The following is a 26618-nucleotide window of genomic DNA, read 5'->3' on the forward strand; positions in this document are numbered from 1 at the left end:
GTTCCCAGACACAACTCAACCGACTGTTGGGATAAAGGGAAACATTCCAGCCATGTGACAATCAAGCATTGGTAGGAATCATATGTTGTACCCAAATTAATACGAATAATAATTCCATTAAAGAAAAAATTCCAATCAGATAATTTCAATTAATTAGTAAAACATCCTTCATATTTGTTTTCTGCAAACTATAACATAACTACTGTCAGGCTAAACTAAAATCGGGGTTCATGGTTTAGCTGTATTTGAACATGTAGAAGTCGTAAACTGATCCCCAGATTTGGTATTTTTATAAACGAAATCAAATCTGAACACTATTGGCAGTGTGCTTTGTATAGACGCCACAAACAAACAGGGTGGCAGCAGCAATGCAGTCTAATAAATAAACATCGATAAACATTGAACATTAAGCACTGAAAACAGTGCTTAACTTTATGACAAAACAAATGTTTAAAAAAAAATATCATATATTCATTTTGAGCCTTGACTTCAATGAATCGTTTGTAGAATAAATATATCTATTTTTAAACATTTATACCTATTATTTTGTGTTATGAAAACGGCAATGCAACCAACAAATTGTGTGTGTGTGTGTGTGTGTATATATATATATATATATATATATATATATATATATATATATATATATATTATTTTTATTAAACTTTTTAAAATGTAAACATTTATATATTATATTTGTATTTAAAATTAAAGATTTTCGAGCGTGTTAAGGAATCGTGAAAACGAATCTCAAATATATGCAAATGTATTTTCAAAAGTTGTTTGGGTTTTTTTTTTATTGCCCAGAATCCCTTGCATATTAACTTTTTCATAATTTTTCACGTTTGAAACGTTAGTGTACACCAGGTTAGGCTGTGTATCGTGTGTGATCTATAATGGAAAATATTAAAGGAGGGCAAACTGTTCTGCACTACATTATATTACCGTGTAAGGTTTTGGCGTATATCGATAGCAGTACGTCAGCAGATGGACCACGTTTCACGTTTTTCCTAAGTCACGTGAGTGCTGAACGTTGCACTTCCTTGAAGTTAATTGAATGTTTTCTGCATTATTTGTTTGTTTATCCGTTATTCAGCACATTGCACACTTACTATGTGAAAACCCGAACAGTTTGGAGACACCATTCCTATATCTAAGATACGCCTAAAACCGGGATTTCTCCATCCTTGGCTGCACTTGACCCTATAGGCACTAATATAATATGAAGTGTAAAAGTCACAACATTAACTGGAATGATAACGGTATTTGCATAAGAAAGCTGTACGTCAAACCCCCAGTCATTTTAATAGTGTACTGCGCATGCGCAGCGAATAATCTGTTGTGAATCGTGTGACGCAGGTAACATTAGCGTTTTATTAGTGCCAAAAATATTGCATGTTTCTTAAGCAATTATGGCTTATTTCTTGGTGAAATGGACAGAATAATTTGTGTAGAAAGTCATTATTAGTATAGCGGCACTGCACTTGCTCTGGTAGGCCTACATTTAAATTAATGAACTAATAATAATTACAGCAACTCTTGGTGTGCACTAAATGCTGCAAACACTTAAATTTTACCACACAGTATAATTCATACACAAACAAAACGTGTTTTAATTCTCTTCACAGAGAACAATGAGGTTTATGACAAGCCTAGCAGAGAGAGGTTTTTCAAAGTTTCAAGGTCAAGATATGATAAGGTAATGCTGCTCTGAACTTATTCTGGGTTAAATGGGTCTTCCCTAATAGATTTATGTTATTTAAGGTGTAAAATAATGTAATAACGATCCAGAAATAAATAATAAGACTATATTTCCATCTATTAACTGTATTTGCCATATAGACATAATTATGAGGTACACAAGTACTAGGTATATGGCCTTGAAATAATAAATAATGTGATTTTGGTTAAGCATGCGCAGATTTGATCTGTGTATAACTTTCACATTGTTTAATTGGGCTTTTTAAGTAAAGTTTATTTCTTTCTGTGAATATGAAAATCGGTATGTTTCTAAATAACCAGGTGGTCTTGGGCATGCAATGCTTTATGTTTTTTTTCCTTTATAAAGAGATTCAGAGGAAAGTGTTCTGGTGGATGACTGGCTGACATCTAAACAAGTGAGTATATCCAGAACACTGCATATGTATTTGAATAGATTTTCGTCTGCTGTCTTGCACCTAGATCTCTGAATCTTGTCTTGAAGATCATGTGAAGTGATTGCATTCTCAGTGCACAGTATGATGTGCTGATAAACAGCAGTAAATATCTGTTGAGGTGCCAGGTCTCAGGTGATGGTGTCACGTTCTGCCTCAGGATTGTGACAGGTGGTTTCTTCACAGGGACAGCTGTCCTATTTTTTTGCAGTTAATGGTATATTATCTGCTAAATGTGTCCTACGGCACAAATGCAAGGTGTTCTGCAGATAAAAGGACCTTACTACTAGAAATAGCTTTAACTGTGGCAGGTTTAGGTCTCTTGAGGATTGACCAGATTTTACATGAGGGAACTATAAAGTCTTTAATGCTTTAATAACTGAGAAGACTAGCTAAATTGTCCTAGCTCTAGCTCAAACTTTGAATGCAGAAGATTTACCAGTGCATCAATATTCATACTGTACTTTTTGGGAGCCAAATCCCTTAATATTTTTGCTTTTCTTTTGAAATATCCTTTAGATTATTTAAGAGCTGAGCATACTATTCAACAAATCCATGATTGATGTATTTAAAAAATACCAAATAAGCATTCATCTCAGGTTATTTGAATCAGACAACTGCAGTCTGACAAAAAAAAGTCTTATTATTGTTCATATTTATAGATGTAAAATATTACCACAAAATTGACTGGAAAACCAATATAATGAAATAAACATTAGTATGGAAGGTGGATTGGTTCTCGTTTATATGAATCTGTGTTGAATTGACTATATCAGCAAAGATCAATTGTCCAATGAATGACTCGTTAAAGTGTTGGTTGAAAAGAGCCTAAATTGAGGGTGTATTTCTCAGGATCTATTGGACACATCAGATGAAGAGCTGAACGATGACCTTTTGCGTAGCGATGATGAGAACGAAACTATGAGGTAGGGTGAACTTTTCCTCTTTCTGTAGCAGCCTGGTTTATAGGTGAACTGTAAGATAAAGGTTGATTTTTGATGCACCCCAGAGCCTTTGTTTCAAGTAAGCTCTGCTTAGAGCAAACATCGCCGGAGCACATTGCACATAATGGGACTGTTGTTTCAAAATGCCCTTATCTTGCTCTTTTTCTGTCTGGCAAATTTCCAAACAAGAATTACATAGCTCTACTTGGAGAATACTGATGATCTGACGTGGCTAATAGTCTTTATACTACTTTAAATGGTTAGAAACCAATTGTGGCTGTTTTAACCCAATTATATTGGCATTTGAACACAATTATATTTGCTTTTGACAGGTTGTGTTTCTTTTCAGATGTCACAATGAAAGCATTCCTAAACCAAAACTGCAGGTGATTGCAAAACCTCACCTTGTTTGCGAAACTCCACACCTTGCTGAAGTCCAAGCTACATGTCCTAAAGAAGAGGTGGAGGTGGACCCCGGTGAAGTTTTAGACATAGAAATCAATGCTCCTTCTGGAGATGAATTTCAAGTGAGTTACCCCTTTATCTCTTTAGATAGCATTGGTTTTGTCGTTTGATTTTTTTTTTCCCCTTTCTTCGCTCTTTAAGCTTTCAGTGCTTTGGAATTGGCTCCCTTGAGGGAGGGAGTGACAGGGAGGTGAAATTAGATCTATTATCACTCTCTAGCAGTTTATTTGTCTGTGCCCTGACAAAGTTAGTGCTGACAGCTTGTTTGGTGGAAGGTAATGCCCCCCTGTTGTCTCCATGGCAGAATTGAGCTCTGACCTTGAGGCCCGCATCCCTGCGGAAAAGAACTCTTTGTGTTGTAGGAGAGACTCCCCACCAATTATCAGCCTCAGATAATGCATAGGCTTCTATCAAAGCGTAAACCAAATCTGATAACGCCTGTGTAGGTGAAAAGATTATTGACCCTTTAAAAGATATCTGTGTGACTTAAATATGGAGGACATAACTGATGCTCCTCTCTTGTTTTCCTGTCCACTGAGAAAGAGATTACCCCTAATAATGGTGTGATATGTGTTGGGAAGTCAATGTATCATTATTTCAAGGACATCTAAGACATTGCTGAATAAAGGCTGGTCTTTCGTTGTTAGATAGAGACACAGCCTTTTCATAAGTGATTGAGAGCAATACAAACTGGGGTCAAATAAGCTGTCACTGGATAAGCCAGACTGAATAATTCAATACTCAATGCTATTGAATATGTTAATCAGATAAAGGGACAGCTTTATCCAAATGTCAGCTGATTAGATGTTTAGATGATGGATCAATAAAGCCTGTTATGAAATGCTGCAATGTGTATTTAGCAGGAGATTTCTGACTACAGTGACAGTCAGCAGGCTGACATAAAGATGGATGTTAAGGATGGTATTAAAGTGGTTTCCAGTTTATTCATGCACGAGTCAAGAGAGGTATTATGTTGTCTGTATGCACTGTATACACTACTGTTGCAAAATTTGGGGCTAGTAAGGTTTTTAAAATGATTTTTAAAGAGGTTTATGCTTTTATTTAGCTAGCTGCCCCTATTATGCCATTTCCAATACTATCTTTCCTGCAGTGTGTAATGTAGCTGTATGTGAATGTAAACGATCTGCAAAGTTGTAAAGCTGAAAGTGCACGGTAAATAAAGCTATAGTCGCCCAAAATAAAGAATTGACTCTGTACAGCCTAAACAAGTCGTTAGTAATTCGAATCACAATTCCATGACGGCTACACATCATAGTGTAATAATATATGTACATATGTACATAATGTGCGCCAAAGTTCTACTTTGGCTGGCTGCAAACAACTTGACCCCGCCCATAAGCACGTCATTCTGCTGACGTCTATCCTGTTTATTTGGACCTGCTGCTCCACTGAATTACAACCTGTAAGCATGGTAAATCATAGATGTTTATATTTTCTATAGAGCATTCAAAAAACAGAACCATTGAAATAGGCGTATCATTTCTGACACACGCTGTACGCTGTGGACCAATCACAACGGACTACGGCTCTGACCAATCAGAGAAGAGCAGGCTCATGAAAAGGAGGGGTTTAGAGAGACTGAATCTTTTAACTGCTTCGAGCTAATAGTTTGAGAATCGTAGTAAGGAGGGATTTGTTGATCAAAAGTGAAAGTAAAGACTTTTACATTGTTACAAAAGAGTTTAAAATAAACTCTGTGCTTTTAAACCTTTCTATTCATCAGAGAATCCTGAAAAATGTTAATATTGATAATAATAAATGTTTCTTTAAAATCAGCATATGAAAGATATCTGAGGATTATGTGACACTAAAGACTGGTAATGGCTGCTGAAAATTCAGCTTTGCATGAAGGAAAAATTACTTACTAAAATATATTATGATAGAAAACAATATATTCAAATAATATTAATTTTCTGAACACAACATTTGAGATATGAATTCATATTGAGAACTGGAGCTTGGTATCCAGGTTCTTATCTGCCAGCCTAACAATTCAATTTTAATAGATACTGATAACTTTAACTGCAGTCAATTAGATCTTCCTGTCACCTTCGACCTACCTCTCTATTTAATGGCAAGAGTCTGTTAGTCTAGACTGTAAACACAATCATACATCTGCAACTTAATACAACTTATACAACCATACAACTTAAGTTTAGAGTATTAGCCTCTGTTTGTGGCACTGAGACGCATTGTTTGTGTCAGGAGTAGAGACATATGAGGGACAGAAGGCTTTTTCCTGTTTTCTTTTTTAGTTCTAGAAGGGGTGGTGTTTGTGGGGGCTAGTAATCCCATTGGCACTCTGGTCACTTCACAGTTTTGATATGCAAGAAGGCATCCAGCTCTGTAGCCTATTCAGCATTTTTCTTTTTTTTTTTACTGGTTGGTTATGTGCTGCTGTGGCGTTACAGAGGAAGCTAATCTATAAGAACATCATGTTTAGTGATGATGTGTACTGTACATACATATAAATGTTCAAGACTTAAATAGTATTTTTTATTTATTTTTTGTTAAAGCGCTTTGTTGGCCAAAACTGTACAAAACCCACGGTGTTTTCATTTGAGAAGTGATAAAAAAAAAATAGCCTTGACTGCTTTCAAGTGTAGGAAACGGAAAACGAAACGGCTCCGAAACTGCAATTTTGCTCACACCATTCGACTCTAAGGAGCAGCCCTAGCAAAGCTCAATTGACATTTCAGTTTATGTTACAAATGTAATTTGCATTTTGTCAGAAGTTATGACCCTGTGCAGCACCCTATTTCCATTGAAAGGATGTGCTCCCTACCTACTGATTGGAGATGTCACCCGAAACCATTCTGTTACGCAGAGCAGTGAAATTGATTCTGACACATAGTGTGAAGGAAATAATTGCTGATTCATAGCCTGTTGAGAGGTAGACAGGTTAAAATGGAGGATTCGATATGATGCTTGATGTATAGATTTCACAACAGCCATCACTGACCATTAGTGCGACACTGACCCAAGTTTTTAGCGCTGGTCTTCTTCAGTTCTTGTGCAGTTTTGTCACCGTTTATTTTACAATAGTTAGTAACAAGCTGATCTGCTGAGGTCACTTCAGGGTATATAATATAATTTCCACTTTGTATTTTGTGGTTGTTTGAGAATAGTGCATTGAAGAAACCAAAGAAGATTGAAGCAGGGCTGCTTTGGTGAACAGGGATCTTTTGCTTTTGAATGAAAGACCTTGCAGTTAATTGACAGACAAGAGTGTGGGGGATTGATAGACACGCCAAACTAACATAATCAACACACCCCCAGCAGACCAGCACTCTGTGGGAATTTATCTTGCCAACTATTAGCATGTTTTAACTTTACTATCTACATGTAATTGTGGATTTTTATGAGTAACTGCATGAATGTGTGTCTGTATGAGCAGTATAGATTTGAGGAAGATTTTTGTCCTTTTGTCGTGCGAGTATGTGAGATCTGTGCTTTATGAAATGATTTCAATTATCAAGGGTTTTCGCTCCTCCTACTGGTGTTGATATTTGGATTATGCAAGATATCTTGGCAGTTTTCCACTTTGAGTCAATCATGCGAAATTAGCTTTGTGTTTTGCTTTGGATTTAGCATCTCTCTTGTGGTAAACCATCTTTTGCATTGGGCGATTACTGTAAAGCCCAAAACCATATTTAATTAATGCAAAAGACAGTGGTTGTACATCCTGATAGCGCTGCGGTATTCTTGTGAACACGTCCCTCTGATTGTTTAATTGGTGATGAAGAGAAACCTCTCCCTCTTCTTCTTGACTCCATGACGAATGATGAATGAAGCGTTGCTGGTGTAGGATTGGCTGAAACTGCTCATTTAACATGTGGAGAGTGAGTAGAGTGAGTGTAAATTATGCATAGCTTCGCATTAGCATTGTGTCATCTGCAAGAAGCTGACTGGAGTTGTGGATGTCTTCATCCTCTGTAGTGTCTTGATGTTATAGCATCTTACAAGGTTGCCTTTTGAGACTGCCTTATGAATAGTGCTATATTAACACCAAGCATGTTAAACGGACAGGTAAATGTTTATCTCTAAAATTCCCTCATGTAAAATGTATTCTAAATAAATGTATAAAATGTTAAGTAATGGAATGTTATGGAGTGTAACATATAATAAATGAAAAAACAATATTAGATACATCTACTATCTGTTTATTTTATTGGCTTTTGCTGTTTGAACAGTTCTCCTCTGAAACATTTGTATTTGACCATAAAAGTGAGTCAAGTGGATACTCACACTGGAGGAAATTGTTCAGTTTTAAGTGTTCGTGCCCTCTCTTTGTCTATCCCTTTCTTCACCTCTCTGTCTCTCTTCCCATGTTCCCCTCAGCCCCTGTCTCTTTCTATCCTGAAGTCACGCTAATCTGTGATCATGGCATTAATAGACACAGACAGGCGGAGGAGAGGTATCACAGCCCCTCCTTCCTCCCTCTGCAGCTCGAGTGGCAGCCCCATTGTCTGCTGGCGTCGTTGGAGTAAAGTGCCGAATTGCCCGGGTTTATTCAAATTATATCACATTTGATAAAGTCATCTCTCAACGTAGAACTTCATATAGTTCTGACCCTGTTATTACAGGTATACAGTATCATTAAATTTTGCTTTTAGATGATGGGATCAAACTTGGCCTTTTCGGTCTTGTCGCACCCCTCAGGCAAGTACTATCCACCCACAGACCAAACCCTCCAGAGTCCTGAGTCGCACCTTAGTTCTCTCTGCTTCTGAGCCCCCACAACACTTCGAGCCAATCGGCACCTTCCCAGAACCAGAGGAGCCCTCCCTCGGCAAGGTCAGGCTCAGGCCTGCAGACCTTTCTGCCTGAGGGCTTCGCAAATTAACTTTCATTTCATCAAGCTGTTATTGCTGTGAATGGAATAATGAGTTGATAAATATTGCTGTGGGTTTAGATTTTTGTTTAGATGTTTCGTTTGAACATTTATAGAATTTTTCACATTTATTTAGAATTTTTATTAATTAATTCATTCATTCAACCATTCATGTATTTTTATTGTTATCGATAACACTACTACTAATAATTTGTTTATAATGATTAATTTCCAGATACATCCTTCCAAATATTCAAATAACTATAGTAATAATAACATTCATAATGTTTGAGAATTAACATTATTATAGTTTTTAATTATACAATTTTCAGAATACTGTATACATTAATATTATTTATTATTAATAATAATAATAGTAATACAATGCAATGAATGCTGGTATTTTATCAATATAATAAGATTAATAATAATGTATAATAAAACTATAATAATTTATAAGTAAATAATTTAAATTAGTAAGTTGCTTTATTACTATTATTTTAAATTACGATTATTTTACATAGAATCATTATTTTTTTATTGTTGTTATAATAATAATAGTAATATAATTTCAAAAATACAAAATGCATAAGAAATTAATTAAATTATTTATTATTTAAATTATTTATTTTTATTGGGATAGTTCAATTTCCTGTCTTTTGAGGAAGTTAATGTGTCGGTACAGAATTAAGTGTCAAATAGGTGTTATCCTTTTCTATTGCAGTGCCTTTGATGTCTACACAAAGCCAGGCCTGGCCTGCTGTGGATCCCTTGAGCATCCAAGGGAGTAGCAGCTGCTCGCTCAGTGTGTGTGTAGGTGTGTGTGTGTGTGTGTGTGTGTGTGTGCATGCTCACAGACGCGGCTATGTGTATATGTTTTCTTCTGCTATTAATCATGAGTGCCCTGGCTAAACACTGTTTGAGTTGAATCTGTAAACATAGATAGTAGTCCTTGTGCAACTGGAAAGGTTTGATATGGGCTTTAGGCACATGTTTATTTCATTTGAAGGGAGGAGGGGGATTTAATGCTCAATAGGATGTGAGGGTCACGGGCTCGGTACATATGCCCCAACATCAACATTTCTATTCAATTGAAGTCATTTTCATTATTACACATCAAAATATCATTCCTAAATATCTTTACTTTAAATTAGTTCGGCGTTACACATAAGAGGTCTAGAAATGAGTATTTATCATTTAACCTGATGGCGTTTGTGAAGTTCAACCTTTTTTGTAGAAATCAATCAGCTATTTACTTTCCACAAAAATTGGTTGTTGCCTCCTTTAAAGTGCCTTCGTAAATCTGTATGTGCACATTTGACATTATTACACGGGCAGATCATGGATAAAAGAAGGAGAAAATTGTCGGTTTCTTGCTGCAAGGTCTGGCCGTTTGACAAAGTACACATCTCTGTTCTTCAGGAAATGTTTCCCGAGCCGGTTATGATCATGTGCTCTGGATGCCCATGATGTGATGTGTTTTTCTCTGCTCTCAAATGTGAATCTCAACCGAGTGCAGCATTTCAGAGAGCAGCTCAGCCTAAGCCAGTCAGCAGTGTCGTCGAGCCAAGGCTTGGTATGATGCCGTTTAGAATGCAGGTGACAAAATGCCCCCCGGAAACTTCCATTTGCCAGTGGGCATCTGATTAATCGCGATTATCATACCATTATCATACAATCACACACTAATCGTACATGCAGGGACCCATCTGTGATGTGTGTGTGTGTCTGTGTGTGTGTGTGCGTACGGAATATTTTCTGTGAAGAAAGGTGTTTAAATATTAATTCTGTCTATCATTTTAAAGTTCTGCATTGAGTATTCCATTGAATTGAAATGGATGAATTGCCTCCAGTGAAAGATCTCATTAATTCCATTAATTGCGGTAGAGAATGGGTTGGCTGCTGTTTGTTTGCACTGGCTGAATGACAGCTCTGATAGTGAGTGAGGCAGATAAAGGCTTTTTGCTATGGATCAGTGGATTGCCCGCAAGTTTTTAATTCCGCGATGTCAGAAGTCGCTTAAATGGCTCTTTGTGAAAAGAAAAACACCACACTGCTGTCTTGTTAAAAAGGCATCACAAATAACCCAGGTCATTTGACTGATGGAGGCGCGTTTTAGAAAATGAAGCACTTTCTATTCAGCTCTATTTTGATTTTGATCATGTTGTTATAATATTTAGTTGATTAATAAGTTGCCTATCCCGCACTGAATTATGTAGACAACTCAGAAATTAATTTTAAGTGAATAATTTTGCCCTCGTTTGACCTTCTTCAGCAGTAGCCCTACAGCAGTTTTTAATTTCGAGTGCGCTGAATATAAACATCCCTCTTATGACTTTCTGATTTCACAACAGCATCGTTCCTCCAGGAAAGAGGCCCAGTGGCGTGACCGTCTTCCCCCTCTGTCGGTGCAGTTTCAATGGCAATTCTAACACTGAGAGTGGAAGACAACAGGCAGAGCATGATTCTAATGAAACATCCTCCCATTGTCCTCTAAATCATCTCCGTTATTGAATGCGGTGCAGTCCACACCTGGCTCCAACCCTGGAGAGCTTCGGCAGCCTCTATCTCTCCCTCTCCCTCCTGCTCCATCTCTCTCTCTCTGTAAATGCAGGATTAGCCATTGAAAGAGCATTCTTGGTTATCAAATTCATACAAATGGCTTTTGCTTTTGTGTAGTGCTTTTAATTAAATCCTACTGGGGGGCTGGAACTGACCTTTTGAGTGGAGAACTGATTAAGTGCACAATAGCCAGTTATTTCTGAACCACAGTCGGTTGCATAGAGCCACTGATTAACTTTCTGTTTAGGATGACTTGGCTTGAATCTCATTCACACACAGGCCAAGGAGAGGAGAAAAAAAAAAAAAAAAAGAGTAATCAGTTCTGGTTTAGAATGTAGATTAGGAGTGATAGCATCAGGTAATTAACAGGGGTAAGGGTGGCATTTTGTACGTGAAGTACAGTGAAAAAGGGCTTATTTGAGAACTGAGATGGATATTTAAGAGGATAAAGGTGAAATCGGGGTGGTTAGCTTTTCTTTGAAAGGATTAGTGGATCGTTATCGTGCGCCCCCCGAAAAGCTCAGTGCAATTATGGCAGATGTGCATGATCATAATGGCCAGACTGCCAGCAAAGTTTCTGCTTTGAAACTGTTGAAATCTCTGCTAATATGTGAGAATAAGCAGACAATCATTGTACAATCATGATAAAAATGAAACATAGCCTATATAGCAAAGGTTTAGAGTTATGTTTTATTTTAAATGTTTTCAAAAGAAGTCTCTTATAGTCACCAAGGCTGCATTCTGTTTAATAAAAAAAATACAATAAAGTATGTAAAAAAATATTGTAAAATATTATTCCATTTATGTTTAAAATAACATTTTAGTATTTATAAAAGTTTATTCCTGTGATGGCAAAGTAGAATTATCAGAAGGCATTATTCCAGTCTTCAGTGACGTATTACCTTCGTAAATCATTCTAATGTGCTGATTTGCTCCTCAAAAACCTTTTGACAACAGTTGTGTTGCTTAATATTTTTGTGAAAACCATGATACATTTTTCAGGATTCTGTGATGATGAATAGACAATTCAAAAGAACAGCATTAATTTAAATAGAAATCTTTTGTAAATATTATATTATAGTCTTTACAGCCAGCAGTTAATGATTGATCAGTTAATGCATCCCTTGCTGAATAAAATTATTCATTTAAAAAAGAATCTTACAGAACCAAACCTTTTTGAACAGTAGTGTGTGGGTGTGTGTGTGTGTGTGTGTGTGTGTGTGTGTGTATATATATATATATATATATACACACACACACACACACACACACACACACACATATATATATATATATATATACATACACACACACACACACACACACACACAGTATATATATTATTTAAAAATGCAAAAAAAAAACCATCTTATATTTATTTGTTGTATTTTTAAATATTATATTTAAAAAAAACATATTTTATCCTTTATTTTCATTTTAAATTGCTTCAAAATGTGATAAATTGTTAAACTGCAGAATATGTTTTCTTTATTTTTAAAGTAAATGGCAGAGGTTTATAGAAGATGATGAATTACTATGGCATTTATTTTTACATTTCTACTTTGGTTATTTGTTCATTTGTTGGTGTTGTCTGGAATAGGGTGGATCTGAGTTGCAAGAGGGTCTCGCTCCTCAGCCCTCTGGGCGTCATCTCACACGCTCCTGCAGGGGACAGCTTGCCCCAGAGGAAACCCTCACTGGACCCTCCCGCAGTCCTGGTGAGACCACATATCCCAACTGCATACAGTGCTCCAGACGGTTGAGCAAACAACACTGCAAACACATCCGGTCTCGGAAGGTGTATGTTTAGATGCATATGCCCCTTTTTTTCCCCTTACCAAACCATCTGTTACCATGCTACTCTACAGTTAGAACCTTGTAACCTAAATACATACACTACTGTTCAAAAATGTGGGCTTGGTAGTCCTTTTTTATATAAATTAATATATTTATTTAGCAAGGACACATTAAAGGTGTCAGAATTACATTTGTAAAATTTCTATTTCTAATTTATTGTTGTTCTTTTGAGCAGCAGAACTGTCATCGTTGACAATAATAAAAAAAAATTATCTACAATGATAATATGACACTGAAGACTGAAAATTCAGCTTTGCTATCACAGATATAAATTACATTTCAAAATATATTCAAATTAAAAACAACTATTTTAAATGGTAGTATTTCACAATACATTTTTGATCAAATATATGTATTCTTGCTGAGCATAAGAGACTTTCAATGTGACTTAGATACATGAGTTGATAATGTTTTGATTTACACAGAAATGGCCATTTGCCTTTTTGACCTTTGCTCTATCTCCAGCACCTGCTGTATGCAGTCAGACACCCAAGGTGCAAACAGAAGTAGAGATGTCACATTAGATCAGCGGAAATATGGCAATATGGCACCCGCATGTTCACTTCCCCTCTTTTTTTGTCTTTGTTTCACCCCTCCTTCAAAGAGCCAGTGTTCCCAGGACAGCATATGTTTGATCAACAACACTCTGCTTCAGTCTTGGACACTAATCCGCTCCTAGCTGGACCTACTCCCACGGGCTCCATTCAGCCTCCGGGAAATGAGAGTGACCCCTGGAGGCCCAGTCTAGCTTTGCAGGGGCCCACGGATCTGTCAAAGCCTGGGACTCCCCACCGTGGGCAAAAGCCTCTCCAGAAACATCCATCAGCGCAGTCTGGCTGCTCCTTTACTGCTCCCTCTGGACCACAGGCACAGGTGATTTTCAAGGACGTAGCTTAATGGCCGTTCCTGTCCATGAGACCAATTTGCAAATTGTGATTTGATTGGTTAATGTGTGCCTTATGAAAACTGTTAACATCTTGTGATGCTCAAGGAATTTTACTTTCATAAATACTCTTCAGATCTCTTACCTTAACTTTAGGTTTAGTGTACTTCCCCAAATTAAGTAACAAGTGCCTCTTTGCCCTGTTTCTCATTGCTTTTATATATTACACTGTTGCAGGTATGGAAAGGATTAGTTTTATTATAAAAACAAAATACCATGTAAATACATTAAATGTCTACTCTAAATACATCAATGCACTTCATAGTAGTAATCGGATTAATTATAGTAGGCCCATTTGTTCTCATGGACAGATGGACCCAAAGGCTACGCTGCCCTCTAGTGTTTAAAGGCAGTTTTGGGCAATTACTCTTCCCACTTTAGTTTCAGTAGACTGAGCTGAATTATTTCCCCATCAAGGTCATTAGATTGCACTTTTCCTTTTTTTTTTTTTTTTTAATGGATCTATACACACACTTCTAAATATAATCTGGGTATTGTCTTTTTTATTTATATTTGGACATTTATACACAATTGAGTTTTGGAGGTGACCTTGTTTATGTGATATTTTCTTTTCCTAGCACAAATTGCTTTGTTTATTTATCAAAGTGCTCTTTGACTTCGACTCTTCCTCTGCCTGTCAATCAAGAGAATCATTGGCTGCCAACTCTTTACAGGCCCCCTCCTGATTGCCCACATCACCAAACACAGAGCAAATCACAGTGCCAATCTGCCTACACCTCGAGTGGCAGGGAATGTCATTGGTTAAACTGTCTGCAACCCGTTTAGTTTCGTTTTTATTTAGACGTATTGAGATTTTTTTTTTTTTAAGCTGACTGAATTATAAAGATTGATAAATTGAGATTTTGAAAATTAGTACTATTTTAGATGTTTCTTGCAATTTACACTGCTGTTTACATTTACTGTGTAAATAATACGAATACTAATATTGTGATATATTATTATAATTAAAAAACGTTTTTATTTGTAAATTAATTTTTTTTGTGTGATGGGAAACCGCAATTTATTATTATCAATGTTGAAAACAGTTGTACTACTAAGTATCTTTGTGGAGTCCATGAGATGTTTTTCAGGATATTTTGATTAATAGAAAGTTCAAAAGAACATCATTTACTTGAAATGGAAATCTTTCTAGATGTCTTTACTGACACTTTTGATTAATTCGAATGTATCTTAACCTCAAATTGGTGGAATTGAATATTTTTTTGGTAAAGGTTCTCTTTCTATTTCTTCACTTAGTGTTTCACTACATGTAAAACAATGTAACTTTATATAACTTTCTTTAATCCAGCAAGCCTCGGTGGCCTTTTAGCATGGCTGATCTCTTATTACCAACTGCAGCACGTATCCATTTCTAATAACAGCTTCCATCCCACTCAGAAACCTGCTGTGCTGGTAAGAGCTGTTGCCAGGATGGTGCACTGTGCCAAGCCAATGGCTGTTGCCAGGGGGATGCCCATTGCCGCAAGGCAGCCAGCAAGTGCCAAGTCTAAGATATCTGCCAAAACTCCACCAGCGCCAGGGATGGTGGGAAGAAATGTGGGTCAGAAGGTCAAGGTGCAGGCCCAAACTCCTCCAGCTACTCAAAAACTTCCCGCAAAGCCGCTAAACATGACAAACAACAAAGAGGTCAGTATGATGTCTGTGACAGTCACAACTTTATTAAATTAAAAAGCTTTATGTTAGCTGTGTTGTACTATTTAACATCATTTCACAGTTTTTGAGTCGATACGTTTGAAGGCTTTGTAGTGGCTCTCTCTCATTTTCTCTGGACTTTGATGTGAAAGTGTGTGGTAATAGAGCCTTTTACCCCATGCTCAAGGTCAGGCAGTCTGTGTGAAAGCTGTTCATTACACCAATTATTACCTTTAACAATGCAGTCAGGAGGAAATCAATAGGCACTGTCAGGGCTGTTTCAAAGCCTAGCTCTGAAAATCAATCAGTCCAGCTACTATCTGCATTCTCCTCCTCCAGTCATGTTCAGACAGCAGACATTTGCCGATATCAGCAAGGATTTTTGTATTAAAAAAAGCTTTAATTATATTTAGTAGAATATCTGCGCCTTAAGCAATAATAGAACACAAGAACTTCTAGTGATTTTCTTTTTAATGAAGTGTTCATTATAAAACAAATTACATACTAATAAATGTCCAAGCTTGCTTTGATAATACCACTGAATTGTTTATTATCAGTTTTGTTATCCTCAGTGTGAAGAGGAGGCGTTCTACATGGAGAGGCTGCGGGAGCAGATGCGACTGAGGGAGCAGGTTATCAAACAGAAGGAAAGGATGAGATCTAGACGGACGGCAAACAAGAAGCATCTGCGGCAGGAGCGATTCCAAACTGATAGTTCCACCGGACACTGGAACAACAACCAAAATCAACAGACACAGCCGTGTGTCTTGGGTTCTTGCCCTCGGAAGGTTACGCACCAGCAGCCCTTCCATAATCCCCCTTGGTGTCTCGTCCTGGAGCGCCATCCAGAAATCCAGCCCTTGCCTTCACAGCAGCAGCAGTACCAGGTTGTAGTACCCTCATTTCAGCCATCATGGCAGCAAGCTCCACCGACACAAGGGACTCCATCAGGCCGTGCAGAGCTGCAGCGTAACCAGCATCATCAGAGGGGCACAGGCAGGCTGGTGTTACAGGGAATGGAGCAAGTCCTAGATCAGATGAACCAACAGTACAGTATTGATGAAGTCTGGCGAGGACACAAGAGGAAGTGTGAGCAGAGAACTTCTGACGGGCCTGTTCCCACCAAAATCAGAGTGGTCAAACACCTCAGCCCAGTTGTAAGTACTGTTCTTTCCCAGGAACACCAGCTTGAATTTTTATTTGGGAATTAATTTGTCAAAAGCTCTACCAACAAAAAACTAATCACATGTGGTGTGACATAATTTGAGATATACAGATATTTGCTTTATTATCGTCGGTTACAAAACCGTTTATTTTGAAGTGTCCAATAACTGATGTGCAGAACTGATTTTTAAATAACTGTTTTTTTGCTGCGCTAGTGACACAATTTTTTGAAACATCGTCTCATTCATCTTCAGTTCTCTCTTCACAGCAGTTCAGTCAGTGTACTGTTTGAGTAAATGAATTTTTCCGGGATATTGGTTTGTTTGAACTCAGAGGGAGTGTCAGCCACATTAAAAAAGTTAACAGCTTAAGTCATTTGTGGATTAATGCATATTGGAGACACGAACCGTTTAAAACGATTCAGTTCGATTTGGTGAACTGGTTCAAAAAGATCCGGTTACATCGAATGATTCTTTCGCGAACTGGATATCACAAACTGCTTTGATTTGAACTCTCTTTCACAACAGACACAGAAGAGAAGACAATGCTGAATAAAGTCGTAGTTTTTGCTATTTTTGGACCAAAATGTATTTTCGACGAATGTAATTCTAACTGACCCTCTGATGTCACATGGACTACTTTGATGATGTTTTTCTTACCTTTCTGGACATGGACAGTAGACCGTACACACAGCTTCAATGGAGGGACTGAGAGCTCTTGGACTCAATCTAAAATATCTAAAACTGTGTTCCGAAGATGAACGGAGGTCTTACGGGTTTGGAACAACATGAGGGCGAGTTAATTTCGATTTTTGGGTGAACTATCCCTTTAATGTTAATTTCAGCATTTACTCATGCATTATTAAAATCACAAGTTGTGTTTGTTAACATTAGTTGATACAATGTGAGCTAACATGAACAAACAATGAACAACATATTTTTATTAACTAACATTATTCACGATTAATAAATAATGTAATGTTAATTATTAGTTCATGTTAGTTAATAAAGTACATTAACAAATGTTAACAAATGATAACTCATTGTAGTTTTACCAACTAAACAAGCATTAGACGATAACATAAATCTTTTAGTAATAATAATTTATTAATATCATTATCCATATTCAAACATTCATAATGCACTTTTTTAATACTATTATTATTGCTACTACTATTGTATTATTATTATCATAAAAATGTAAAAACGTATTCATAATTCATATCATTAATATGATTAATATAGTTATTTAATTTATTGCTGTGTGTCAAAGATTTATATTATTTATGCATGAATGGCTGTTATTTAAAGTTAATTATTACAATTATTAATTTTTGCATACAACACTTTAAAATGCAAAAATTTACATCAGGGAGATTTAATTAAATATTAATATTTTCCAAACTGAATTAATAAAAAAAATTATATTAATATGCAACATAATATCCTTCTCTTCCATTGGCCAAACAAACAATAGATTGATCACTATTTTTTTGGAAATCCATTTCATGTTACCTCTGGCATATTTTTCTCTCTACAACATATTGCCTATTGGTGCTGTTTGCACATTAAAGTTTGTATATTGAGTACATATAGTATTCCAGTATGTACATGATTAGATATCAATGTAATAGATTTCCTTTCTATGATTTTTCCTTTCAAAACAAGACCATAATTCACCCCCATATATGAATTCCATCTTCCCCATGTGACATCACACAACATTCTGCTTTCATCTCAGTCTTTTCCTGTATTGCCGCCCTTTCTCTCGCTTCTTTCCTCTCCATGACCCGTCCTGAGATGAGAGGCACACGAGCTTTGCAGGCCGATGAAGATAACAGGGTGTCAGTCTTAATAGAGGTGGTGGTGGGGGGGGGGTGTCTTTTCGGAGAAATGTCTGCAGACAGCCAAATCGATGAGGTTGCATTTGACGGAGTGGTGTGGGCCCGCTGAAAGACAGATCAGCAAGATGCTACCCAGGGACATTGTTCCGCTGTCAGTCTCTTCCACACTGACAATGTTATCTCTCTCCCTCTCTCAAGTATCAAGTATCTTTCAGGTGTTCAGAAATGGATGTCACCCCCCGAAGACGTGCAATTAATCTTTGGTGTGTGTTTGCAGGCAAGAGTGTGTGTGTGGGTGCGTTCTCTTAATACCTGTAAATAGAGAGTTGCTAGTATGGCGGATTTGGATTGAAGAGCTTAGCCAGAGATAAGGGAAATTAATTTTTCATCAGGAATAATAGCAGGCGTGCCAACAGGGAACACAAAGCAGGAGTGAGGGCGAGCGGGGAATTTGTCAAGTGTTGTCACCCCGGGATAATACTGCTTAGTGTGTGATTGGTGTAATGGAGGGCTGTGATTTCTACGGAGGGGGATTAATCACTTTACACTGTGCTGAGAGCAGCAGAATACAGATAGCACTGTTTCACTGCATCAGATCGTGCTGCTTTGATTTGGGATGTCCTTGGGACATGTTTATAGCATAATATGGTCTAAAGAAGCATTTACACTTAATGCATCAAACCAGGTGTATTCAGAGTAGTAAACCAAATTGGATTTAAACCTCCATACACTGAAACTACATACTTGGATAGCTACTAAATGCCTTGACTTTGCGCAAAAGGGGTTTCAGCGGTTAGTTCATCCCACTCAAAGCAGTTAAATGATTGTAAAGTGAAGATTTTGACTAGAAAGTATGCATTTGCAATTGTATGGGTACAAACATTTTGGCAACAAGTTTTTTCTTTGGTTCATATGCAGCTGTTTCAGCTCCACCCCATTTGGTGGTGCTAAGTAACATAAACACATAAATTACTGTTGGAAAGTTTCAGTAGGATGTTAAATGTACTTTTATTCAGTAAGGAGGCATTTAATTGATCAAAAGTGACAGTAAAGACATTTTATAATGTTGCCAAAGGTTATTGTTTCAGATAAATGCTAAAGAATCAGTTTCTACCAAAGTTAGAACTGAGCAACACTGATAATAATTAAAATGTTACCTCGGCACCAAATCAGTATTGGTTACCACAAAAAAATAAAATTTCTGAAGGATCATGTAATACGGAAGAATGGAGTACTTGCTGCTGAAAATTCAGCTTTGCCAGCACAGGAATGAATTACTCAATGAAATACATTAAAATTCACAATATTACAGTTTTTTTCACCTTGGTGAGCATAAAAGTTTCAGAAATACAAATAATGTTGCAAACTACAAACCATAGAATGGGATTGTACTAATTAAGGTAAAATTTGTAATCAAATTGTTTGCATGAGATGCTGATTAAGTAATCAAATTAATCACATGTATCATTATTATAAAAGATTTGCCCCCCAAATAAACAACATCAAAAACATTATATTATAGTGGAAGTTAAGTTGAAGTTAATAGTTAAAAATACTTAAAGGGGTCACCGGATGCTACATGCACTTTTAAAAGTAGTTTGAAATGAAATGTGTGTTGGCAATCCCACCCTAATAATAAAAAACGTTTTTTTTTTTTTTTTTTATTTAATCTCATTAAATTCTTTTCTTTTTCTCAAATCGAGCCGATCTCAGATGTCTGTTTGTGTGATGTCACACAGACAGGCCCCTCCCAAGGTAGTTTGATTGACAGTAGCGTTTCAGCACAGACTGGACTGGTGTCTTAGCGTAGACCCGTCCTGAGTGAGCTGTCATCAGTCCACCATTGTTTCACCACAGGAGTAGATGTTCACTGACAAGAATGACTCCTAAGTGATTGTGGTGTTCTGTTGTTGGATGTAATAATGAACATAGCAGTCGTCATTTACTCCTGACATCTGAGCAGCTAAAGACGCAGTGGATTATGTTTGATTACTTTATCCAAATGTGTCTTTGTTTGCGCGAAACATTTGTGATCCAGCTTTCCCAACATAATTTTTTTAATGAATCTTTGCGAATCACCTTTCCTAATAATGTGCTAATACGCATGTTTCAGATGATTGCGGCTAAAGTAAACCGTCTCTCCAAGAGGCTCAGAAGAGAGGGGCGGGGTCAGTAGAAGTCATTTGCATTTAAAGGAAAATGCTACAAAACGGCTTGCTCTGAAAAAAGTTGTTTTTGAGGTAAAAAAGGGTGTTGTTTTACACTACCATTGAGAGATTTTAACCAAACTGTTGCAGACTTTTCATTAAGACCCTAAAGAATCATATCAACTTGTGAAAAATGGGCATCCGATGACACCTTTTAATAAAAAAACATGTCCCTTTTAGACTTGCACACTTGTTTTCTTAAAAATAATAATAAACTAACACTAGCTTTTCTAATCTTTTTGTATTCTATCTATTTGTTTTCTTTTTGTTTATTACATAATTTTAAAAAAGCCTTGCTACGTGTAATGCTTTTGTTTTGTCTCTTTTGTTGATTTTGATTGCTTCCATTGTCCTCATTTGTTAGCTGTTTTGGGTAAAATAATCTACTAAATATAAATGTAAAAATAGTTCAGCTCTCAATACCTTTCTGTTGTACTCGATCTGTTTTTAAATGTGTATGTTGTAAAAAGCTCTTGGCACATTCTGTATCCGCTGCTCTCAGTAGGTGTTGTTTGGCAGTAGTAGTAGTTTACTGTGGTCTAGCCAAAACTTAAACGTGCAACTAAACATGAATCTTGAATTATTTGCGTTTTTATTGTGTTTTTCTTTTGTGTTAAATAACAAATTATCATTGTGTTGATAACTCTAATCCTAGTACATAGAACACAGACTGTCCCATAGACCATGTGGGAAAAATCAATTATGTTCAGGCTTGTTCTCCTGCAGGAAATGCTGTGATGATGTCTAACATCATAACATAGTCTGTGGGAGTGCCATTGTTGTACATCACTGTAGGCCAGTTGTTTTGACTGTAGACCTGGGGATGCCCACTGCTTTCACAGCAGTGTAGTGGTCAGGTGTGACATTGAGCCCCAGCCAGCAGGGAGAGGTGCAGAACTTGAAGCAGAGCGAGTCACGGGGACTCCTGATTTGTTTATGCTCATTAAGCTCTGAGGTGGGAGGTGGGACACTCTCTGCAGGAGAACAGGAAGGTAGATACAGCATGGGAAGGTCAGGAAGGCACATGGAAGTGGACCGAAAATATACTGAGAGCTCAAATCCATCCTTAGACCTGCATGCCACCACTGGAGATGGAAAAGAACTTCATAAGAGAGAAAAATATTAATATTAAAGGCATAGTTTGCCCAAAAATTTACTCACCCTCATGTCGCTCCAAACCTTGACACAAAAGCAGATATTTTAAACCGGACACTTGCTGGTCGCCATTGTTTTTTTTTTGTTTTTTTTGTTGTTATTGCTGCTGTTGTTGTTTTTTGCTACAGAGTGTGGGTTGTGATCTCACACCACAAATGAGCGAAGAGACTTACGCGGTGACTAAAACGAAGCACAGAATTGTCACCTTCAGACTGCCTGATTCATCGCCACCTTCATTTCTGCAACAGAGTCTCAACTTTAACTGTCCCAAACAGGGAAGGGGATCCGGCCCAAACCAGCCCCAGGATGAGGTAATTGTGTCTCTGTCCTTATCATGTTGTGAATGTGGGCAAGTGCTCCATTATATTCTTTAATCCTTATAATTTATTGTCCGTATTTCTGTTCAGTTTACCTATGGAACTTGTTAATCGCATATCTGGGAGTTTAAACCTCACAGCATCTATTTCAGTGACATTTCATGGGCAAAAACATTTTTCAATAGTGTAGCGATTTATGAATCCCTGTAGTAACTGTCAAACCAAGCAGCTTTCTCGCAATCAACTTGAACATCTCTCTCATCACTCTCATGCAAAACTCCTGATCGCATGGATTCTTATTGAAACTAGGGTACTGTGTTTCGCCCACTGAATTTTGCAGAGCAGTGGTAAATGTTACAGCAACTTCTGTCTTGATAGATGCCATATTAAATATTTTTTTTTGGATTGTGTGTTCATGGATTATACAGTTAACAAATGTTCAGCTAATGAATCTTTCCAAAAACAGTTTTGAAAATGTGTTCTAGGACCTACAGAGTATACAGAGTATTTTATTATAAATCTATCCCTCCCAACTATGTTTTTATCAGCACAGAATTCTACTTTGATTGAGGTCTATAAGATCCATCGACCAGACTGTATGTCCGTCCCTTACATTATTGTAAGATGAAATATGGCGTCTACACTCACAAAGGCCTGTTCTTTTGTTAGTCGGTAGAATCAAAAAACCTTGCAGCATCTCATCCGTATTGAAACATCAGCAGACGCCAGAAGGGCAAACTAAATTGGTCGTCTCGGTGTGCGCCTGGCGCTCGCTGCAGGTTGTTGTTCAGGGGCGAGGTAGAGTCTGAGAGGGCCAGATGGGCAGTGCCCACTTGGTGCCAGGCAAACAGACGAGCAGTAGAGCGGGGAGAGGGGGGAGAGAATGGGCAAGGCTGCAGACCTGGTGTCAGTTGAAGGGCTTTCTTCATCAACCGCTGGGGTCCATCTGAAAAACCTGCTGATGTCAGTAAGACCCATTCAGGTAGGTCAAATCCCCGCTCCCCTCCCAACTCCACCACTCACTGTCAGGCCCGTCTACTCACCCTGGAAAGCTGATACGATCAGTGCAATTTACTGTGAAACAGCTTAACCCCTTTGTGAAAGTTAGTGTGGTAAATGACACGCTGTCCTGGTGCAGACGTTTGAAATAAGACAAGCAGACAGTACCACAAGATTGGCACTGCATTCTTCTGTCTTTGCTGTTTGTCTCCTTGGAAACATCTTCGATTTCTCATTGATTGAAGTACCTTTTAAAATGGTTTTGTTTATGACATCAAAAGTACAGTATGGCCGCTGGTTATAAAGGCTCTTCCATCTCTATATCTTAGTTTATGTCACTTAATAAAACTGTAGGTTTCGGTTTTTTAGCATTAGACAGCAGTCAGGGCAGGCACCATGTATAATTTTGGACAGCAATGAAAACAAGGTTGTAGGGAATACAAGTACAGTGTGCTCACTGGATTTCTACAGTAGTTTGATAACATATAAGATGAAAAGAACGATCCTTTAAAAATCATTCTAATTTGCTTACTTGCTGCCAAAATGTTCTTTCTTGTAAAACTGCTTAATAGTTTTGTGGAAACTGTGATGCATTTTATATTTATTTGTTGTATTGATTAAAAAAAAGAAATCTTACTGACCTCCAACTTTTGATCAATAGTATACATTATACAATATTAATATAATATTAAAATCAAAACAAATATATATTTTTTTACTTATATTAAGATTCCTGTTGATTAATAAATAAATCCATTATAATCATTACATTTATTATTCAAGAAAGCTAAATGAAGGCAAAACACAAAAATAGTAAAAAAAAAAAGGCATGTGATGAAAGAAAGGTGCTTTGAGGAAGAGTTGAGAAATGTGGCCACAAGTGAGACTAATAACGTTAAATAGTGAGATAGAAACAATGAAACAAATGCATTTTTAGAATGGTAGTGAATCATGTTTGACCTAACAGTATGTGTCATCTTCTCTTCAAGTTTTTATTACTGATGTCTACTTTATCTGTTTTGAGAGTATGCCACAGAGTGCATTTTTGGCATTGATATGTAATTACTTGTAATGCACAAGTCTCTCGGATGGCTGAGCAGGAAGTAGGAAGCTCTGAGGATGAAGTATTCCCCCATAGTTCCCCATCCTGACTGCAGCCAATCACCTGCTGTTGCCTGGTCTGTTGATGTGCCTGTCTGCACAGTATGACTCTATCCCTGGTGTGTGTGGATCTAAAGGCTTGACGGGGTTGAGAGGCGTTTGGCTGTCATGTTGTGCATTACTGCACAGAGAGTGAGAGGTGATTGTTCACTCGCTGACACAGAGGCATCATAGCATTGCCTTGAGCAACGCTTGCACGGCAGTCAGCTTGAAGCACAGCTTTTTTTATGTGTTTAGCTCAGTGTGTGTGAGTGGGTGTGTTTTCTTTCTTCCAGTTTAAACAATTTAGCCCTTTTTCCTGTGGCTGTCACAATTGCATTATATTTGGTTAGCTGATATACGAAAAAGGTTAATGTAATAACAGTGTAATTACAAAATGATAATGAAATTAGTTTTGAAGAAAAGTAGAAATTAGATTAACACTTATAATCATCGTGTTATTATTGCATAAGTTAATCCTATTATTACTAGGATTTGTGTTCTTAACACTTTTTTCACTTGTCTCATCATTTCGTGAGTGGAATATGCTTGGTGAGATATGAGGGCATATCTTTGAAATCTGAATATGCACTTCCCAAGGCTGCATAAGGTTATAATTTTAATAAAGGTCCACTAGAGGGCAGCCTCTGTCGACTTGTAGGGCTCAAGGTAAGCTGGCTACAGAAAGGTCAAGAGGACAGTTTGCTGTGCTGTAAGTTTTATGGATGAGGATATTTGATGGATTAATTGAAAACAATTAAGCCATTATTTCATGTCAGTTTTGATCCTGGTCAAAAAACAGCATTTGTTTTCCTTTTGAGTTATTATTGTAAAACCTTCTTTTTGATATTAAATGACTCCTAATTGAATTTGAAAGATATTTTCATCAAAATGTATTAAAGAAAGTGATGGACATTTGAAAAACTTTCTCTTCAATCAAAAGATAACATCAAATATGGTTTAAATGACCATGCAAATACAGTATGTGGTATAATTCATACACAAATTTGAATGAAAAATTATTATTTTTTAAGCCTTTTTTTTCCAAGGTACTACAAAGATAACTACTGTTCAGACGTTTGGGGTCACTAAGATGTTTAATCACAAATTCTGTACAAACGGTAATATTGTGAAATGTTAAAGTTTAAAATAACTTTTGTATTTTAATACATATATTAATAATACATTAATTTGTTCCTGGGAAGGGATGATCAACTCATTTTAATATGCTGATTTGGTGCTCAAGTAATATTTCTTCATATTATCAATGTTGAAGACCGTTTGTGGAAATCATGTAGTTTTTTTTAGGATTCTTTGATTTAATAGAAATTAATATTTAGCATTAATAGCATTAGCATTGATTTAAAATGGAAATGTGTTGTAGCATTATGAATGTCTTTACTGTCATTTTCAGTTCATTTTATGCATCCTTGCTGAATAAAAGTATTAATTTTATTAAAAAAAAATAATAATAATGACCCTAAACTTTTGAACAGTAGATGATCTTTGCATTCATTCTCCTTTGTTTTGGGTTTTGGAGTAGTCTGTTTTAAGCATTCACTTGATTGAATTCAGTGATTCATTTAGCAACATCCGTGGTGACAGGATGGGATCTACACAAAAGTCATTTCCAAGTCTTTGCTAAACGTTAGGATCTATACCACCCACAGCGTATTGCAATGACCAAACAGCTACCAGGAATGTTAAAGTGAGCGGTTATTACATGCAACATTGCTTCTCAGTGGCCTCTAATGAGCTGGTGGTTTAATGATGTCACAAGCCTTACGAAAACACACTGACCCTGACAGGCAGCAGGCCCACTGTCACCCTATAAAAATGAACCGAGAACGCTACTGGAACGTGATAATGGGCACCAGCCCGACATCATTACTTTTTTAATGAGTGTCCCTCAGGGGTCATACCTTTGATCTGACCTTTATAACCTTCTTTTGACACAGGTGGCTGTCAGGGGAAACCAGCCCAGCGCTTTCATGTGAGTAGACGCCATAGTTTCCCAGCATGTTCCTGTTTCATTCATATTTGTTTGTGTTATTGGGTACCATATACCATGATGCTTAAGCCCTCTTTTTTTCTTTTTGTCTTGGCTGTTATAGACCCTTCAGTTCCGGCTTGAGAACAGAGTCTGTTACTGCTCAAACCCATGTCAACTTCATTGTAAGACTAAACCTCTGAATTTCTTGGAGATCAAGCCTTATCCAACAAAATGCTAAGTAGAAAATGTTCAGTGTTCCCACAGGTTTGGCAACGTTTTTGTTATGATGCAATATTTGCCGTTTTTGTGATTGTTGAAGACAGTGGTTTGGCATTTTGCTCCTTGGTTTCCATTAAACACCTACACTG

General features: G+C 37.1%; 1 protein-coding gene across 1 annotated transcript; it reads left to right on the forward strand.

Annotated features, from left to right (window-relative positions):
* The first annotated feature begins 36 nt into the window (after positions 1 to 36).
* Positions 37 to 26618, forward strand: rbm33b (RNA binding motif protein 33b). The gene is made up of 12 exons (XM_026206010.1): positions 37 to 71; positions 1629 to 1699; positions 2069 to 2117; positions 3006 to 3079; positions 3447 to 3624; positions 12580 to 12697; positions 13441 to 13709; positions 15178 to 15426; positions 16005 to 16589; positions 21930 to 22112; positions 26216 to 26250; positions 26372 to 26618. The coding sequence occupies exons 2-12, from the start codon at positions 1635 to 1637 to the stop codon at positions 26448 to 26450; spliced, it is 1884 nt and encodes a 627-aa protein (XP_026061795.1). The 5' UTR covers positions 37 to 71; positions 1629 to 1634; the 3' UTR covers positions 26451 to 26618.

This window comes from Carassius auratus, chromosome 27, assembly GCF_003368295.1.
Source record: "Carassius auratus strain Wakin chromosome 27, ASM336829v1, whole genome shotgun sequence".
Classification (NCBI taxonomy): domain Eukaryota; kingdom Metazoa; phylum Chordata; class Actinopteri; order Cypriniformes; family Cyprinidae; genus Carassius; species Carassius auratus.

What these genes read in the sequence shown, in the direction of transcription:
- rbm33b (XM_026206010.1), top strand. Translation starts at nt 1,635, where the DNA reads ATGAGGTTTATGACAAGCCTAGCAGAGAGAGGTTTTTCAAAGTTTCAA. An exon ending in TGGACCCTCCCGCAGTCCTG is followed by an intron (nt 12,698 to 13,440) that starts GTGAGACCACAT and finishes CCTCCTTCAAAG; the next exon opens with AGCCAGTGTTCCCAGGACAG. An exon ending in AACCAGCCCAGCGCTTTCAT is followed by an intron (nt 26,251 to 26,371) that starts GTGAGTAGACGC and finishes TGGCTGTTATAG; the next exon opens with ACCCTTCAGTTCCGGCTTGA.